This window comes from Zosterops lateralis (genome assembly GCF_965231275.1).
Source record: "Zosterops lateralis genome assembly, chromosome: 26".
NCBI lineage: Eukaryota > Metazoa > Chordata > Aves > Passeriformes > Zosteropidae > Zosterops > Zosterops lateralis.
This window is the reverse complement of record NC_139786.1, coordinates 562,501-581,884: the sequence shown is the minus strand read 5'-3', so window position 1 is coordinate 581,884 and position 19,384 is coordinate 562,501. Positions and strand designations below refer to the sequence as shown.

Below are 19,384 nucleotides of genomic sequence, written 5' to 3'. Positions count from 1 at the left end.
GGATGGGGCACCGCGCGGCTCGGGCCCTCTAGAGCCGGGGAGAAGGGCGGACAGACCCCGGGAACGGTGGGAACACCGGGGGTCCCGGCCCTGGAGAACTCGGCTGTGCTCCCCCGGGTAATGCCGGGCTGAGCACCCCCCGGGCGGGCTGAGCGTCCCCCGGGCGGGCTGAGCGTCCCCCGGGCGGGCTGAGCACCCCCCGGGCGGGCTGAGCGTCCCCCGGGCGGGCTGAGCATCCCCCGGGCGGGCTGAGCGTCCCCCGGGCGGGCTGAGCATCCCCCGGGCGGGCTGAGCATCCCCCGGGTGGGCTGAGCATCCCCCGGGCGGGCTCGGAGCCGCGATGAGCCCCGAGAAGGTGCTCCGGGAGGGGCTGCTGGAGAAGCGGAGCGGGGGGCTCCTGCAGCTCTGGAAGAAGAAGCGCTGCCTGCTCACCGAGAAGGGGCTGCAGCTCTTCGAGCCCAAAGGCTCCCGGCGCAAGGAGCTCAGCTTCGCCCGCATGAAGGCGGTGGAGTGCGTGGAGTGGAAGGAGAGGCACATTTATTTCACGGTGGTGATGGAGGACAGGCTGGAGATCGATTTTCGCTGCGCGCAGGAGGAGCCGGGCTGGAACGCCGCCATCTCCATGGGGCTGGTGCGGTTCCAGAACCAGCGCGCCATGCGGGAGGTGCGGGCCCGGCACAGCTGCAGAGCAGGTACCGCACACACCGGGCTCCGGCCCGCAGGGAGGTTCCTGCCGCGGGATCCCTGCCCTGAGCGGCCTGGGGGGCACAAAGGGGGGTGGGACAAGGCAGGGGGTGACACCCCACCCTCCGTTCAGCCGAGCTTGGTGCATCCCTTTGGTGACCTGGGGACCCCAAGCTGATTTATCTCCTCTCCTGGGGGCTGTAGCCAGCTCAGTTATCAGGAGGATTTGGAGAGAATTATACCAGGGATGAGGTGAGAGATCTCAGAAGAGGCCCTTTCCCCGGGATCTTTGTCCCAGGTGTTTATTCTTCGAGTTTCCAGGGGGAAAAGAGAGAGAGCAAAGGAAGGGGAGACAATTTATAGCCCCCAGCTCAGAGAAGAGACAGCTGGACCACAGGCAGGGGGGTCAGGGAAGGAAGGAAGGGTCACTCTGAGTGCTCAGGGACTCCAGGGGGTCAGGAGGGAGAAACCATTTCCCCAGAGAATTCCAACAGCAGGCCTCTCCTGCAGGACAGGGGATGGATGTGGCCGGGTCCCAGCTTTAAAAAAGCCCCCCCTGCAGTGGCTGGGACACCCTCAGGAGTCTGGCCTCCCTCTGTATCCCTGGACAGGGATTTTCCAACTCCTCCCTCTGTCTGGGGTGGCCTGAGGGATGAGTTACCATCCTGTGTGTGAGGTGGGGTGAGGTGGGGATGGGGTCTGGCCCCACTCCCAGCCCCCCCAGGATGTCCCAGCCCTGCCCGGGTGGGTGACAGATCCCTCTCCCCGCAGTGATCCAGCTGGACACGGCCCCAGTGGGGCAGCCCAGGGAACCGCAGCCCCCCAGGACCCGGCTGGAGACGGCGCTCGGCTCATCGGGGGCCGGGGAGAACGGGATCCCCGCGGGGAAGTGAGGCCACGCTGTGTCCCCAGGACGGGGACGGGGACAGGGACAGGGACAGGGGAGGCCGGGGCTGGTGCTGGACCCCCCAGGCCGGGACAGGACAGAGGTGCCACCAGAGCTGGGCTGGCACTGCCACCACCCTCGGAAAGGACACCGGACACGGGACACGGGACACCGGATATGGGACACAGGACACCACAGGACACAGGACACGGTACACGGACACAGGACACGGACACAGGACACGGGACACGGGACACCACAGGACATGGACACAGGACACCAGAGGACACCACAGGACACAGGACATGGACACGGGACACAGGAGACAGGAGAGAGGACACAGGACACCACAGGACACAGGACACAGGACATGGACACAGGACACCACAGAACACAGGCAGGGCCAGCCCCTGGAGCTCCAGACAAGGCAGGGGTGACATCCCACCCCCCGTTCAGCTGCAGGACCTCGGTGGGGACCTCAGGCCTCTCCTGCAGGACAGGGGATGGACAAGGCTGTGCCTGAAGGATCCGAGCCACGGGAGCTCTGCCCGTGTGGCAGTGACACTGGGACACATGGATGTGGCTGGGGCCCAGGAGCCCCCAGCAGGGCACTGAACCGACGGTGACACAGCCGTGTGCTGGATGTTGTCTCACCCCGGGATGTCCCTGGGCTGTGGGGGAATGCTGGGGACCCCAATTCCCTAAAAAAATGTACCAAAAGTGTCTCTAAACAGGACTTTGAGCTTTTTACCCTGGTGTGGCTTTGATTCGTGGGACCCCACAGGGTGTGGGGAGAGCACAAATCCTGCCAGCCAGGGAACCACCATCCCCCAAAGCCCCCCGAGGTTCCCCGGTCACCAAACGGTGTCCCCGGGGGTTCCCACGGTGCCGGGCTGGGGGAGCAGGGGGGTTTGCAGGTTTGCAGCCTGGCCCTGCCCCGACAGGCCGCGCAGACAGAGGAGCCTCCGGAGCCGGAGCCCAGCCCGGGCCGGGGGCGCTGCAGATCCCGCGGAGATTTATTTATTTCCCGGCCGCGTGGGAACCGGGGAGAGCGGTGTCCGTGTGCCCCGGGCCAGGGGAGCTGCTCCCAGTTTGTTCCCAGTTTGTCCCCAAGCCTGTCTGTCCCCATCCTGTCCCCATCCTGTCCCCATCCTGTCCCCATCCTGTCCCCAGCCTGTCCCCATCCTGTCCCCAAAGCTTTGAACCCCACCCTTTGAGAGCCCAAATTTAGGGGTCCCACCGCCCCCCATCCCTGTCCTGCCCTTTCCTCCTCCTCGCTGCGGGTCCAGCAGAGGATGAAACCTGAGATTGGAGCAAAAGGCATCCCAGGCACCCCCCGCCCCATCCCGCAGCCGCGGGAATGCGGCGCCTTTGTCACCGACTAATTTTGGCTCCTCTGTGCTCGGCAAACAATCCCCGGGCAGGCGGGAGGGAAGATGCTGGAGGCCCCTTTTCCTTTTAAAGCTCTAACGGGGCCGGGTGAAGCCTCCTGCTGCTGCTCTGGGGCGAGAGCAGAGCCCCTGTGGGGCCAGGGAGGGGCTCACAGGGGTCCTGGGCTGAGCTGGATGCACGGGGGGTTCTCCCCTTCCCACTGCAATCCACACCGGGGTGGCACTGCCATTGTCACTGTCACCCATCTCCCCCCAGCCCCTGGTGGTGTCCGGGCAGGGGAAGGAGCTGGGAGGGCTCTGCAGGACGGGGCTGGTTGTGCCCCCCACCCTCTGAACTGCCCCAACCCTGCAGCTGTGAGTCCCTCCCCAGGATTAACATGCCAGGCATTGTCCCTGCTGGGCCCCCATGGTGGGGATTGTTTGCTCTTAAATTCGTCCCTAAAAATATCTCCGGGAACAGGTGCTGCCTGCCCTGCAGGGCTGGTCGTGCCGAGGGGCTTTGTGGGACAGTGGGGACAAACAGCAGCTTTTCCTCTGCTTTTCATGGGGAAAACCTCGGTGCCTTTGAGGGGCTGGGAGCTGAGCATGTCCAGCTCCAGTGACCCACCTGTGCTGCCTGGGGAGGCTGGTGCTGCCCCTTAGAGAGGGGACTGTGCCCTCCTTGGTCCCCACCCCACCTGGCCTGAGGTTTCCTCCATCACCCCACAGCAATGCAGCCAGGCCTGCTGAGGCTCACAGTCCTGCTCTGGTGGCCCCCAGGAGAGCCCTTGGCCTTGGTGTGCCCCGTGGTGCAGGGGTCAGCAGCTCCCAGGCTGTGAAAACCCCCTCCCTGCCTTTTCCAGCAGCTCTGGAGCTCTGAGACACTGGGCAGAGGCAGGGCAGAGGTGCCAGGAGGATCCACCCCAGCACTGGTCACTCTGAGCCTGTCCCTGTGTCCCCATGGTGTCACCAGGCCTGAGCCTGTCCGTGTGTCCCCATGGTGTCACCAGCACTGGTCACTCTGAGCCTGTCCCTGTGTCCCCATGGTGTCACCAGCACTGGTCACTCTGAGCCTGTCTGTGTGTCCACAACACCCCACCAGGTGCTGCCCCAGCTGGGGCCATTCCAGTGCCCAAAGGGGCTCCAGGAGAGCTGGGAAGGGACTTTGGACAAAGGCCTGGATGGACAGGACACAGGGAATGACCTCCCACTGCCCGAGGGGAGGGTTAGATGGGATAGTGGGGGGAAATTCTCCCCTGTGAGGGTGGGGAAGCCCAGGGTGCACAGGACTGACCCATCCCTGGGAGTGTCCAAGGCCAGGCTGGACAGGGCTTGGAGCAGCCTGGGACAGTGGAGGTGTCCCTGCCCATGGCACAGAGGGACTGGATGGATTTTAAAGTCTCTTCCCACCCAAACCAGCCTGGAATGACTCCCAGCCCTGGAATTCTCCCCAGCCAAGGGGTCTGTGGGTGCCCCGGGCAGTGACACAGGGGTGACCTGTGAGTGTCCCTGTGCCCCGGGCAGTGACACAGGGGTGACCTGTGAGTGCCCCGGGCAGTGACACAGGGGTGTCCTGTGAGTGTCCCTGTGCCCCGGGCAGTGACACAGGGGTGACCTGTGAGTGTCCCTGTGCCCCGGGCAGTGACACAGGGGTGACCTGTGAGTGTCCCTGTGCCCCAGGCAGTGACACAGGGGTGACCTGTGAGTGCCCCAGGCAGTGCCCCAGGTGTGGCAGCAGCCCCAGCCCTCCCGGGGCTCAGCAGGCGCCTGCAGAGGAGGGGATTTGTGCTATTTTTACCCACCACTTGCAGGCAGGGCTGGGATTCAATACCCCCAGCTCAGCACAGCCCCGGCAGAGCTCAGCTGTCCCAGGAGCAGGCAGCACCTCCCTCTGCAGAGCCAGGTAAGGCACCACTGCCCCCCCAGTGCCCTCCCCAGGTGTGTTGGGGCTGACATGGCCAGAGACCCCCAGCACTGGCTCAGGGCAGAGAGAAACCCCCAGCACAGGAATTTACCTGAATTTCTCTGGATCAGACATTTCCTCTGCTCTTGGAGAGGGGATTGGTGAGGCTGCAATGGGGACAAAGACTTTGGGGCTGATATTTGCCTGTTTTTTTTCTCAAAACGTGGCAAACAGGACTTGTTTGGGGATCACTGGCCTGAGTGTTCAGCCTGGTTCATTGGAGGGAGGCTCAGGGTGGGAACAGAATGTGGAGTTGTGTTTGCTGGGAGAGGAGTTGTGGTTTGTCTTCATCCTCCTGGGCTGGGGGAGGATGTCAGCACTCCCTGTGCTCGGGTCTATGGGATGATTTCCTTTAAGGATCTCCATGATCCAGTGGTTCAGTGAAGCTTTTTCTCAGCTGGGACAGTGCAAATAATGCAGAATTAGCTGGTCCAGATCCTCCTGTCCCCATCAGGGAGGGAAGTCTCCCATGGATGCTCCAGGTCCAGCTGGAGTCCACAAGTCCTGGCCCTGGGGGGTCTCACTGGCACAGCCCAGCCCCTGCTGTTGTTTGGGAGGCCAATTCAGGATTATTTGGCCCTAAAATGTGGCTGCCCTTGGCAGAGGTCGTGAGCTGGAGGTTGGTGTGGAGCCCACCCCGAGGAATGTCGGGCTCTGCTCCAGCAGGGGACAATGGAAACGCCGAGAGGTTCTGCCCAGGGAGAGGAAAACTCCTCTGACACCCCCAAAATAACCTGGGGGCACAGCTGGGACCCTGTGCAAGGCACCAAGGGCTGCGTGGTGTCCTCTGGGGTGTTCAGCACCAAAAAACCCCACAAAGGCAGGAAACGGGATCTGCCTGATGTGGCTTGAGGACAAAGAAATTCCTGCTTTGGGGATTTTTCCTTGTAAATCTGGATTGGGATTGGGAGGCTCTGGGGGAGAAGATTCCTGCTGGGATTTTATCACATTTTATCACATTCCTCCACCCCTCACTCCTTTTATTCAGGACTGTGGGGGCAGGGGGAGAGAACAGGGACAAGGGGGCAGAGCCAGGAGATGCCCTGAGAGATTTTCCTGCCTGGGAGCAGCTGTTTGAGACCAGCCTTTCATTTCCTCCAGCACCAATCTTTGGGATCTAAAGCAGTTCCCAAATTTTGGAGGATTGCAAAAGGATCAAGGCAAAAAAAAAAAAAAAAAAAAAAAAAAAAAAAAAAAAAAAAAATCCCAGCTTGTCCATTTAACTCCTAAGGAAAAGGAGTAAACCCACCCCTGGAAAACTGTGTTTGTGGGTATTTCCCCCACGTTTTTCTGCTGTTTGGGCTCCCAGGGTAACTCCCTTGGAATTACCAGCCACATGTAAAATAGGAGACCCTGAGTGTCTCCCCTGGGGGGCTGATGAAGGGGCTGTGGGCTCTGACTTGGAGAATCCCAGAATTATTTGGGTTGGGCAGGACCTTAAAGACATCCCAGCCCAGCCCTGCCATGGCAGGGACCCCTTCCCCTGTCCCAGGGGGCTCCAAGCCCTGTCCAGCCTGGCCTGGGACACTTGGGGCAGCCACAGCTGTGCCAGGGGCTCAGAGCCACGAATTCCTCCCCAATATCCCACCTAACCCTGTCCTCCAGCACTGGGAAACCATTCCCTGTGTCCTGTCCCTCCTCCTGTCCCAAAGCTCCTCTCCAGCTCCCCTGGAGCCCCTTTGGGCCCTGCCAGGGGCTCTGAGCTCTCCCTGGATCCTTCTCCTCTCCAGCCCGGACACCCCCAGCCCTCCCAGCCCGATCCCAGAGGTTTTGCCCTTTGCTGGGGCTCTGGGATGGGTTTTGGCTCAGGAGCTGCAGGACAGGACCCCTGAACCAGGACAGGATCCCTGAGCCAGGACAGGATCCCTGAGCCAGGACAGGATCCCTGAGCCGGGACAGGATCCCTGAGCTGGGACAGGATCCCTGAGCCGGGACAGGATCCCTGGGGCAGGACAGGATCCCTGAGCCGGCACGGAGAGGGGGAACCCCGAGGCTCCCCCGTTTCTCCCGGGATTTCCAGCCTCCATCCCCGGGGCAGGGCAGAGCTGGGAGCCTGGGAACAGCCCCGGGGAGCAGCAGGAGGCTCAGCCCTGCAGGCCCGGCTGGGGGCGGGCTGGGGCTGGCCCGGGGTTCACTCGGGTTTGCCCGGAGCCCGGCGTTCACAGGGGATGGATGGACGGGGAGGCTGCGGAGCCGCTTCTGTGCCGGCAGCGCGGGGCGGCAGCGCCCCGGGACAGCACAGCGCTGCTCGGGTCATCGCTGCTCCATCGCTCCTGGGCAGCACCGCTCCTCACCATCATCCCTCCTCACATCCCTCCTCACATCCCTCCTCCATCGCTCCTCCATTCTTCCTCACAGCGCTCCTCCATCGCTCTTCAGCATCATCCCTCCTCACATCCTTCTCACATCCCTCCTCCATCGCTCCTCCATCGCTGCTCAGCATCATCCCTCCTCACATCTCTCCTCTATCGTTCCTCACATCCCTCCTCACCATCATCTCTCCTCACATCTCTCCTCCATCTCTCTTCACATCTCCCCTCACATCCCTCCTCACATCCTCAGCATCATCCTTCCTCACATCGCTCCTCCATTGCTCCTCACCATCATTGCTCCTCCATCGCTCTTCAGCATCATCCCTCCTCACATCCTCCTCACATCCTCCTCACATCCTCCTCACATCCTCCTCACATCCTCCTCACATCGCTCCTCACATTGCTCCTCCATCTCTCGTCACATCTCTCCTCAGCATCATTGCTCCTCACATCCCTCCTCACATCCTCAGCATCATCGCTCCTCCATCACTTCTCCATCGCTCCTTGTCATCATTGCTCCTCCATCGCTCTTCAGCATCATCGCTCCTCACATCTCCCCTCACATCCCTCCTCCATCTCTCCTGGGCATCGCCCTCAGGCTCCATGTGCAGTTGGGATTTGCCCCTTTCTCACCTCTTTTCCCTCTCCTTGGCAGGCCCAGCCCACCCCACCATGCCGGAGCCGTGAGTAGCCGGAGCCCCTCGGGTCCCATTAACCCTCTCCTGGCTGGGCTTGTCCCTTTGGGGAGGATCAGCTGGGAGACCCTGCCCGGCCCAGACCTCTGTGCCATTCCCCAAAAATGTCTTTAAATACAAATTGTTCACCCTTTCAACGTCCCAGCTCAAACCTCGATACCAAAATTTGGCTCTGGGAGGGGGCAGCACTCTGGGTCTGCCCTGGGGGTCCCTGCAGCACCTTGGACAAACACAACACATTCCTGGGGGAGCAGAGGAGGGAGAAACTCCCCGTGAAGCTTTCCCGGAGCTGTGACTGGGGATGGCCCAGCTGCAGGGGGGGAATGTCTGAACCTCCTGCACCGAGCTGGGGTTGGCACAATGAGCACCTCAGTGACATTTTGGCTCTCTCAGCTGTGTCTTTGAGCTCCCCCTGCATTTCCAGAGGGCTCTTCCCCCCAGAGCTGCCTCACCTGCTGCTGGCAGCTGAGATACAGAAATGACAAACCAACTGCAACCCCATGAGACACTTTCCCTGACTGTCCCCTCTTTTCTCCTTTTATTCCTCAATGCCCTTTTCTCTTGTTTTCTCTGCTGCTCCTCCCTGGCTGCTCCCCTGCCTGCAGGGAGGTAAGTGGTGCCTTTCCCCTGGGGAGAGACCTTGGTGCTGCTCTGCCTTTGCTGCGGGTTTGTTTTCAAAGGGTGTTTTCTCTGCCTCCCCTTTCCCCCAGAGAAAATCCAAGATCACAGCCTCACGCAAACTCCTGTTGAAGGTGAGTCCCCAGGGCTGGAAACTCCCTGGGGTTTGTCTTGCTGGGGGAAAGGAGCCCGTGGCTGGTGGGACAGGGCTGAGGAGCAGCTCCAGGATGGGCTGTGGGGAGCAGCTCCCACTCCTTCTCTCTCTCCTCACTCATGTGGGATTTGTGGTGCAAACAAACCGAGGTGGGGAAAGACCCCCACGCCTCCAGAGCCTCACCCCCTTTGTGCTCCAGCACAACCCTGGGAGCTCCCCTGGCTTGGGATAAACATTCCCTGCCCTGGCAGAGCCAGCTCAGCACCCAGAGGGACCCCTGAGCCCCCTTGCCCAGCCCCACCTGCCCCCAGGGCCCCACACCAAAGCTCTGGGGAGCCTTTGATGTGTTTTTGGGGGCAGCAGGGAGGGGCTTGGCTCACTGAACTGTCCCATCCCACAGAAGTGGGGAGAGGCCCAGGGGCTGTTCAGTTCACACTTCTGCCATCCCCTCCCAGAGTTTGATGCTGGCCAAGGCCAAGGAGGAGTGGGACCAGGAGATTGTGGACAAGCAGGCGGAGAAGGAGCGGTACCTGTCCGAGAGGGTCACTCCCCTGCACACCAGTGGGCTCTCCCTGAGCCAGCTCCAGGTACTCCCCAGCTCCAGGGTGGGGAGAGCTCCTTGAGGACACTGAGGGGCCTCTCTCAGTGTTTTCCTGCCCCCCAGGACCTGTGCAGGGAGCTGCACGAGAAGGTGGAAATTGTGGATGAGGAAAGATACGACATCGAAGCGAAATGCAACCACAACACGCGGGAGGTAGGAGGGAGGACAGGCTGATCCTTCTGGAAATTCCCTCCCAGTGGCAGCTCTGGCCTCGCTGGGGATGTGTCCTGGGCCAGGCTGAGCTGGGATGTGGCACCAGGGTTATCCCAGTCCCTCTGTGCAGCCTCCAAGGCTTTGAAACCCCAAATTTAGGGGTCCCACTGCCCCCCATCCCTCTCCTGCCCTCTCCTCCTCCTCACTCCTCACACAGGGCTGGTGTTTGCTCTCTCCACTCAGAGCAAGGTTCATCCCTGCCCAAGGGAACCCAAACTGCCTTCAGGGTCCACAGAGAGGTTCCTGTGGGGTCTGGGGGCTTCTCCTGGCCCAGCTGCCCCCTGAGGAGCTGAGCCCAGCCCCTGGCCCAGCTCTGGGCAGAGCCTTGGTGGGGGGGGTCCTGCAGGAGAGGGGCAGACCCCTCTGGGGCTGGGTGGGGGCAGAGCTTCCCACAGGGGCTCCTTGTGCAAGGCAGCCCCACAAACCAGTGACCTCCCACCCGTCCTCCTCCCCTGCCCCTGCAGATCAAAGACCTGAAAATCAAAGTTCTGGACCTGCGGGGGAAGTTCAAGCGCCCTCCCCTGCGGCGGGTGCGCGTCTCGGCCGACGCCATGCTCAGGGCCCTGCTGGGCTCCAAGCATAAGGTCTCCATGGACCTCAGGGCCAACCTCAAATCTGTCAAGAAGGAGGACACGGAGAAGGTGGGTGACTGGGGATGGGCACGATTCCCAGGGCTGCCCTTGCCCTTCTCCAGGGTACCCCATGTTCACCCTTTGAATGACCCTTGTGAGTCCATTCCCACTGTGGGATGTTTGGGACCACTTAGGACCAGTTTGGCTGGCCCAGGCAACTGGTGGATGGTGACCTGGGAGATTTAGGGCTGTGTCTGTGGTGCTCTTCTCTCCCAGAGTGTGTGGGGCTCTCTTGGCCCCACTGCTGAGCTCCACGTGCAGAATCTGATCTTTGATCCTGTAGGGAGCCAGGGGAGCTCCTGTCGGGCACAATCACACCCAGAAAACTCCCAGGGAACTCCCAGACCCAGATTAGATAAGAGGGAGAAGCCCAGCACTTGGCCTGGGATGGATGGCCCAGTTCCCAGCAGCCTGGCAGAGGGCTGGGAAGGGAAACTCTCAGTGCCCAGACCTGCCTGGGGTGTGCAGGTGCCCCAGCACCAGGAGCTCTGCCTCATCCCCAGCTGCATTTGGGCACCTCTCAGAGGTTTCAGAGAGGTTTCACCAGCTTGTTCCAGCTCAGCAGAACAACTGAATGAGAATTGGACGAGCAGAATTGGATGAGAATCTCAATTTCCAGCTGTTTTTCCTTTGTCCCCCCATTGTGGTGGAGCACTTTTCCAGCCCTTTGGAGAGCAAACTGTGTTTACAGCCCTGGACAGCAGGTGGAGAACGGATCTGGGCTGTTCTAGACGTGCTGAGATGGTGTTTGGGCACAGCCTGTAATCTGTGAATGGTGAGGGTTGGCAGAGCCTGGGCACATTCCCAGAGCTGCTGTCACCCCCCAGAGCTGCTGTCACCCCCCAGGGCTGCTGTCACCTCCCAGGGCTGCTGTCACCTCCCCAGGGCTCCTGTCACCTCCCCAGAGCTGCTGTCACCCCCCAGAGCTCCTGTCACCTCCCAGGGCTGCTGTCACCTCCCCAGGGCTCCTGTCACCTCCCCAGAGCTGCTGTCACCCCCCAGAGCTCCTGTCACCTCCCAGGGCTGCTGTCACCCCCTAGGGCTGCTGTCACCCCCCAGAGCTGCTGTCACCCCCCAGAGCTGCTGTCACCTCCCCAGAGCTGCTGTCACCCCCCAGAGCTGCTGTCACCCCCCTGGCTGCCCTGCCAGGCTCCCACTGTCCCCAACAATCCCAGTCCCCACCAAAAGCTCAGAGAAGGTGGAGGAAGGAGAGCAATGCAGGAAATGCTTTTACTCCAGTAAAAAACACTTGCCACACACTGTTCTGGCATAAACCCAAAGTCCCACGAGGTTTCCTCCTCCTGAAGAAATCTTTCTGGGCTGATTGAGCTTTCTGGTGCAGGAATAAAACTTGGCTGGGCTGTGAGGAGGGGAGTGTTCACAGATCTCCCTGTGGACATCAGGTCGCTGTTTGTCACCTCCCCAGGCAGGGGACACAGGGCAGAGGGACAGGGGCTGTGCAGAGCTGTGTCCCCCAGCTGGGGGCGACACAGGGCAGAGGGACAGGGGCTGTGCAGAGCTGTGTCCCCCAGCTGGGGGCTGTGGGCAGGGGGAGGTGGGGCAGGGCTGCAGCCCCTCACCCCCAGGGCTGTGAGCAGGGGGAGGTGGGGCAGGGCTGCAGCCCCTCACCCCCAGGGCTGTCCCCCCACCCCCAGGAACGCCCCGTGGAAGTGGGAGACTGGCGCAAGAACGTGGAGGCCATGTCGGGCATGGAGGGGAGGAAGAAGATGTTCGATGCTGCCAAGTCCCCCACGGGGCAGTGAGAGGTAGGGCCGGGTCCTGATCCCCCCTGTGCTCCCTCAGCCCCCTGGGCTGTGCTGGGAGAGAGGCAGAAATGCATCTCCCCACTCCCTGCAGAAAACACATCCCCCTGTCCCACCCCACACCTGGGGGTGGGGGGTCTGTCCCACCTCTCCTGCTGTGGGGTCCCAGCCCAGCCCCTCTCCTCCTCCTCCTCCTCCTCCTCCTCCTCCTCCTCCTCCTCCTCCTCCTCCTCCTCCTCCTCCTCCTCCTCCTCCTCCTCCTCCTCCTCCTCCTCCTCCTCCTCCTCCTCCTCCTCCTCCTCCTCCTCCTCCTCCTCCTCCTCCTCCTCCTCCTCCTCCTCCTCCTCCTCCTCCTCCTCCTCCTCCTCCTCCTCCTCCTCCTCCTCCTCCTCCTCCTCCTCCTCCTCCTCCTCCTCCTCCTCCTCCTCCTCCTCCTCCTCCTCCTCCTCCTCCTCCTCCTCCTCCTCCTCCTCCTCCTCCTCCTCCTCCTCCTCCTCCTCCTCCTCCTCTGCTGGGTGCTGCCCCCTGGGTGTGCTGCCTGTGCCCCCTCATCCTGTGGGCATTGGTGGCATCACTGTCAGGCTGCTGGCAGTGCCCAAAGCCCCTCTGTCCCTCTATCCCCCTGTCCCTCTGTCCCCCTGTCCTTCTGTCCCTCTGCCCCTCTTCCCCTCTGTCCCCCTGTCCTTCTGTCCCTCTGCCCCTCTTCCCCTCTGTCCCCCTGTCCCCCTGTCCCTCTGTCCCTCTGCCCCTCTGTCCCTCTGTCCCTCTGTCCCCCTGTCCCCCTGTCCCCCTGTCCTTCTGTCCCTCTGCCCCTCTTCCCCTCTGTCCCCCTGTCCCCCTGTCCTTCTGTCCCTCTGCCCCTCTTCCCCTCTGTCCCCCTGTCCCCCTGTCCCTCTGTCCCTCTGCCCCTCTGTCCTTCTGTCCCCCTGTCCCCCTGTCCCTCTGTCCCTCTGCCCCTCTGTCCCTCTGTCCCCCTGTCCCCCTGTCCCCCTGTCCCTCTGTCCCTCTGCCCCTCTGTCCCCCTGTCCCCCTGTCCCTCTGTCCCTCTGTCCCTCTGTCCCTCTGTCCCCCTGTCCCCCTGTCCCCCTGTCCCTCTGTCCCTCTGTCCATTTTCCCCTCTGCTGTTTTTCCCCACAGGAGCCCTGGGAAGAAGACGTTCCCTGTCCCTGCTGCCGGCCTGCCCTCGCTGCTCCTCTGTCCTTTCGTGCCTTTCCCTGAGTTCCCGCTGAGCTGAAACACGAGGACAACGGTGTGGGGAGGAGACCTGAGCTGCTTCTTCCCTCCAGCAGTGCCCTCAGTGCTCCTGCACAGTGTCCATCAGCCCAAGGGCCACCCGTCCCCTCCCAGCCCTGCAGAGACCCCCCAGAGGCAGCTGCTGTTCCCCCATCCCTGGTGGCTCAGCCCCAGCCGTGTCCCCCCGAGGTGTCCCCCGTGTATTAAAGGATGTCCCCTGGGCCGAGCTGGTGTGGGCTCGTCACTGGGGAGGCTCTGCCCAGGGCTGCTCACTGCAATGTCACCCAGACACACACCTGGGGTCACACAGGCTTTGGGCTCGTCCCTCCAGCCCCAGATGGGTCCTCATGTCCCACCCTGAGCCCCCTGGCTCCATTCAGGCCGCACTGCTGGTCCTTGGGGCTGGAGCTGAGTGACCAGAGCTGTTCTCCAGCCCCAATTCTCTGCCTTTGGAAAAGCCTTCAGAACTCCAGACACCAATTCCTTCACCAGCTGCCCACCACGAGCCCTGGAGCTGTGGCAATGGGGGCAGCCCCATTTCAAGGCTTATTTCTGGAGATAAATCCTCATTTCAGGCCAAACAGCCCATGTTTTCCCCCCCTACCCCAACCATCTCCTGTGCCACAGCCCCCCAAACCACAGCTGGGCAGGGAATGTGTCAGCTCGTTCTGGAGCAGGGCTGGAAGGGTGAATTAATGAGAATTCAGACTCCAGGGGGTCTCCTGGCTGGGGGCACTGCAGGAGATGCTCAGCCCCCACACACAGAGTTGCAGCAGGGCTTTGTCTCTGTTCCCTGAGGAATTGCAGCATCCCCAGATTCAAGTGTGTTGCAGCCCCCCCAGTCCCTTTGGAGTGAGCTGTGAAGTGCAGGAAATGCAATAAACGAGGAGCAAAGGGCAGGGCCCAGACAGGGCTGGAAGGAAACTGCACCAAAAAGTGTGTGTGGGCTCCAAGAGAGACCAACCTTCCCAGGAAAACACTGAATTCCCTAAAGAAAGGCTTGGGAAAGGGTGGGCCCCTGCAGGACTTCCCACAGCAGGCTCGTGGCTGGCAGTGGGAGGGAGGGAGAGGTTTGGGAGGGGGGTTTGGGTTTTTTCTCCAAGAAAACTGAATTCCTCTGGCCTCACATCCCTTCCTTTGGCCAATCCAGGGATGCTGAGCCAAGCTCCTCACTGTCCCGGGCACAGGGTGAGGGAGGGGACAGCTGGGGACATTTCTCTGGCCTGGCCACCAGCACTCCAGGCTGCCACAGCACCCTGCACCTCCCTCATGGAGAGTTCAAAACTCAGATCCAAACCCTTCCCCAAATCAGGAATGGACCAGAGGAGGCTGGAAAATCTGCTCCCTTGGCTCAATCTTTGGGATGCTCAATCCTTGTCCTCCCACTTGACCCTCCATCCTCAGCGCCCTCCTGCAGGACTGGAGCAGTCTCACAGCACACAGAACCTTTCCTGAACATTTTTCACCTTTTCAAGCTCAGTTTGGCCCAGCAGCTTCCTCCTAGCAGGGTGCCAGGTCTCCTCTGTCCTCATTCCAGCCAGGCCCAGCCCTGGGAAGTGTCTCTGTCTTGGCCAAGAGCAGTGACAGCTCCCAGGGGTGACCAGAGATGGTCCATGGTGACACCCCAGGATCCCACACCGGAGGCAGCTCAGCCCTCCCAGCTCAGGGCCCAGGTGGGAGCAGAGCTGAGATCCTGGGAGCTCTCCTGGAATCCCCAGAGGGAACTCACACAGCTCCTGGCAGAGGAAGAAAGATGTGCAGGGAGAGTTTAATGACTGTGACCCGACCGACTGGTAGAGCTGGAAAAATGCAAGAGAGGTTTTGTGGAAACAAAGCCCAAAGCCTTCCCCAGGCTTGGAATAGAAACAGAAAGTGGCACAGCAGGGGCTGAGAACGGTTTTCTCTGAGCTTGGGACAATTATGTTAATTTGGTAATTAAAAAAAAAAGAGGTGGAGTTTGTGGGGTGGGGAGGGAGATGAAAGGCCACAGAGGGGCTGGGTGTTCACCAGGGCAATGCTGGGTGCTCAGGCTGTCCCTGTGTCTGTCCCTGTGCCTGTCCCTGTGCCTGTCCCTGTGTCTGTCCCTGTCCCTGTGTCTGTCCCTGTGTCTGCCTGTCCCTGTCCCTGTCCCTGTCCCTGTGCCCAGCCTGCCCCCAGATCCCAAAACTGCTGCAGGGCCAAATGTAGGGGCTCCCCAGGGTGGTTCTGCAGCCCCAAAGGCACCAAGGGGTGCTCAGCAAGGTCCCAGAGCCCCCACGCCCTTGTCCTGGGCTTCATGGGGCCACCTGGTGTTTTGGATTGAATGGGGAGGGAAAAAGCCACTCCCAAAACTTTTCCCTCTACAAGATTCCCTGTTTTTTCAAGGTATAATGGTCCCCAGTCCCTGGGTCCTGTTTTCATCCCTCTCTGGTGGAAAGCCACACTGACTGCCATGGGAAAACAAAATCTGACAGGTTTCAGTTTTATTGGGAACACAGGAGAGATGTGGGGGAAAAAACGTCTTTTAGTGAGACTGAATCTCCAGGGGGAGATGCTCAGTCTGCTCTGAGCTCTCCTGGTTGGGATCCAGGTCCTCCTCTCCATCTCTGCTCTGGGGCTGCTCCTGTGGCCCTGGGCCAGGTGGGATCCAGCTCTGCCCATTTTATTTTTTTTTTTTAATAATAAAATGCTAAATTCTAAAGGAAAAGAAGCCCTCTGCTCTGGTAGCTGGTGCCAGGCAGTTCAGACAATGGATATTCCTTTCCTAGGAATATTTCCTTTCCTAGAAGGGGCTTTTTCAGTTTCTGAGCAAACACCAATTCCAGACCCTCCTCCAGAGCTCTCTCTGCACCATCACACACACCTCCCTAAAATCCAAACACATTTTAGGGGGAAGGAGAGCTCTGGACCATTCCAGAGCCTGCAGAGCACCATCCCAGGGATGCAGGGAGACATCCAGCTCCTCCCTGAGCTTTTTAACACTGATGGGACCTCTGGGAGCTGCAGCACCACTGCAGAGTTGGGATGGAGACGAGCAGGAGTGAAAACCCCTTTTTCATGAGCATGTCCCATCTCAGGAGGGAATAAAACGCTCCTCCACCATGGCAGAGCAGCAGGGATGAGCCTTGGGAGACAGGGGGGAGCTGTGCTGTGTCTGAGGGCCCAGCACAGCACAGGGGATGGAGGTGGAGGGCTCAGGGCCCTGGGAGAAGCTGGGGAATGCCATAGTCACAGCACAGTGTGGAAACTGGGATCTCTCCCCACCACCCCACAGCCAAAGGAACGGGCTGTGCAGTGCTGGGACACAGGACACCGTTCCCAAGGGAAAATCCAGCCCTGTTAAAACTGGTCCAGCTCCTTAGAGGGTTGTAATGAGTTGTGCTGATGACACCAGGGCAGAGCAGGGGAGAAGGGATTGGCTTTGGAGCTTTTTCCCTGCTCAGGGCACATCCTGCAGCTCTCTGTGAGCACAGAGCCTTCCCCCCAGGGCTGTGGGTCTGGAGCAGCAGATGAGACAGCCTGGAGCATGGAGCAGCTCTGGAAAAACACCAGGCTGGTTCTCTGGGCATCCCTTCCCTCCCAGACTCATCTCTGTGCCTGATTTCATCACCCTCAGCCCTGGGCACCTGCAGCTTGGGCTGTGCTTTGGGGATGAGCTCAGGGTGGCCTAAATAACTCTGCAAAGGGAAATCCGGTGTGACAAAGTGACTGTTGTTTGCTGAAGCCATCAATGAGCCTGTGGATAAGGCTGACCTGGGAGACTCTCCTGGATTTCCAAAGCAAAGACCTTTAGGTCAAGCACAACTCAGAGGGAAAGTCCAAACAGAGCTAAATAATCAACCAGCAGGGAGAAAACAGGAGTGAGAGAACAGACTGCTGATAATCCCTGGGGTTTTGTCCCAGCAGAGGGAAGGACTGGGTGATGCAGATGTTCAGGAAGATCTGGCAGCACTTGGAGTTTGGGGATGAAGGGGAAAAGGAGGTTTAGAGGAGGATGAAGTGACACACAGGGGAAAAAGTCCAGCATGACTTTGTCTGTGAGATGAGGGGCTCTGGGATGGCTTTGCCTCCTTGGGAGGGAAATTTTGGGCTTATGAAAAGACATGAGGAACATCAGGGGAAACAGGAGCTCCCTGGCAGCAAAGATCCAGAGATGACAGGTCAGTGCTTTGTGCTGCTGAACACAGCAGGACTGACCCAAGGTAAAGGAGGATGTTCCCAGCAGTGGGGAAAAGCCTTGGGAACTTATTGCTGAAGGATATTTTCTCTACCGACCATTTCCCTGGGTGTGAGGGAAACAGGGCAAACCCATGGATGGATTTTGAATAAAGAGGAGACTCCGCTCAGCTCCAAAAAGTTTCCTGAGCTGCAAATAAAGCCCCGGGAAGGGGCAAGTGTCATCAAGGCTCATCCTCTGCCTAATCCCCCGGCACTAAATGCCCGTCTAGAATTCCTTCAACTCAATAACCAGAGGAATGGCAGACTGGGGGGTTTTATATTCCTTATATTCCTGTGTAGATCCAAGCTGAGGGTGTTCTTTCACCGCCACGTTCAGCCTAATCCTTTGGAAAACCCTGCTAAGTCCTGTGCTCCAGTGCTATCCCTTGGCAATGAGTTTTGCAAGCGCCGTGCATTAATCACAGAGTTTTTATTGCTCCAGAGGAGCTGCTGATGCTGCCCTGCTATATATAGTCTGTCAGCAATTAGCAGGATGCTTGCAAGGTTATTTAAGTAATTTTTATTTATTTTTTTTCCCTTATGCCACAACTAACTGAATTCTGTGTATATATGAAAACACTTGAAAGAAGAGTGATTACTGCAAGAAGAGATGAAAACAGAGAGGGAGCCCTGCTCGGAGCAGGCAGCTCGTCTGACAGGGCTGTCTCCTCGAAATGGGATTTTAATCAGGAACCTTTGATTAAAATCGTTGCTCAGGTCACGGCACACCCCTGTGGGCTGGAGGCGTGTGGGGCCAGCCCAGCCCAGCCCCACAACCAGTTCCTCGGGCTGGGGCAGGGCTGGAGCTCACTGGGAGCAGGGGCTGGACTCAAAGGGGTCCTGGATGGCATTTCCTGCAGACAGTAGTGCCTGAGCACTGGGAGCACTGGGAGCATTGGGGGCACTGGGAGGGGACTGGGAGCACTGGGAGCACTGGGGGCACTGGGAGGGGACTGGGAGCACTGGGGGCACTGGGAGGAACACTTGGAGCACTGGGGGCACTGGGAGCACTGGGAGCACTGGGGACACTGGGAGCACTGGGGGCACTGGGAGGGGACTGGGAGCACTGGGGGCACTGGGAGGAACACTGGGAGCACTGGGGGCACTGGGAGCACTGGGAGCACTGGGGGCACTGGGAGGAACACTGGGAGCACTGGGAGCACTGGGAGCACTGGGAGCACTGGGAGCACTGGGAACACTGGAAACACTGGGAGCACTGGGGGCACTGGGAGCACTGGGGGCACTGGGGGCACTGGGGGCACTGGGAGGGGACTAGGAGCACTGGGAGCACTGGGAGCACTGGGGGGCACTGGGAGCACTGGGAGCACTGGAAACACTGGGAGCACTGGGAGCACTGGGAGGGGACTGGGAGCACTGGGAACACTGGGGAGCACTGGGAGCACTGGGAGCACTGGGGGCACTGGGAGCACTGGGAGCACTGGGAGCACTGGGAGCACTGGGAGCACTGGGAGGAACACTGGGAGCACTGGGGGCACTGGGAGCACTGGGAGCACTGGGAGGAACACTGGGAGCACTGGGGGCACTGGGAGCACTGGGAGCACTGGAAACACTGGGGGCACTGGGAGCACTGGGAGGGGACTGGGAGCACTGGGAACAGTGAGAACACTGGGAGCACTGGGGCTGGGGGAAAATCCAGGCTGGGAGCAGTCTCTGCTGTGCCTGGGACCCCAATCGAGCCCTAAGAGAACCCCCATTTCCCCACTAAAGGAAGGACCCACATTCTCCCCCTAAAGACAGGACCCCATTCAGCCCTAAGACAAGCTCATTCCCCCACTAAAGGCAAGACCCCATCCAGCCCTAAGAGAACCCCCATTTCCCCACTAAAGGCAGGACCCCATCGACCTCTCCCAGTCCCATCCAGCCCTAACCCTAACCCTGTTCCCCCACTAAAGGCAGGAGGTTTCACACCTGCCCCCGTGGTTTCACACCTGCCCTGTGTCAGGGTCTCGGGGCACATCCAGAGGGGTGATGTGTTTATGGGCCGTGTCCAGCCGTGGGATGAGCCTGGGCACACAGCTCTCTCTGTCACAGGGCCTTCAGCA

General features: G+C 60.3%; 2 protein-coding genes across 2 annotated transcripts; both read left to right on the top strand.

The window, feature by feature from the left end:
• Window positions 1-40: 40 nt before the first annotated feature.
• On the top strand, window positions 41-1,614 carry PHLDA3 (pleckstrin homology like domain family A member 3). Its single transcript, XM_083878660.1, has 2 exons — window positions 41-692; window positions 1,456-1,614. The coding sequence occupies exons 1-2, from the start codon at window positions 341-343 to the stop codon at window positions 1,575-1,577; spliced, it is 474 nt and encodes a 157-aa protein (XP_083734786.1). The 5' UTR covers window positions 41-340; the 3' UTR covers window positions 1,578-1,614.
• A 3,165-nt stretch (window positions 1,615-4,779) lies between these two features.
• TNNI1 (troponin I1, slow skeletal type) lies at window positions 4,780-13,315 on the top strand. Its single transcript, XM_083878627.1, has 8 exons — window positions 4,780-4,843; window positions 7,871-7,902; window positions 8,621-8,662; window positions 9,138-9,269; window positions 9,347-9,436; window positions 9,961-10,137; window positions 11,784-11,894; window positions 13,029-13,315. The coding sequence occupies exons 4-7, from the start codon at window positions 9,144-9,146 to the stop codon at window positions 11,889-11,891; spliced, it is 501 nt and encodes a 166-aa protein (XP_083734753.1). The 5' UTR covers window positions 4,780-4,843; window positions 7,871-7,902; window positions 8,621-8,662; window positions 9,138-9,143; the 3' UTR covers window positions 11,892-11,894; window positions 13,029-13,315.
• Window positions 13,316-19,384: the final 6,069 nt, after the last annotated feature.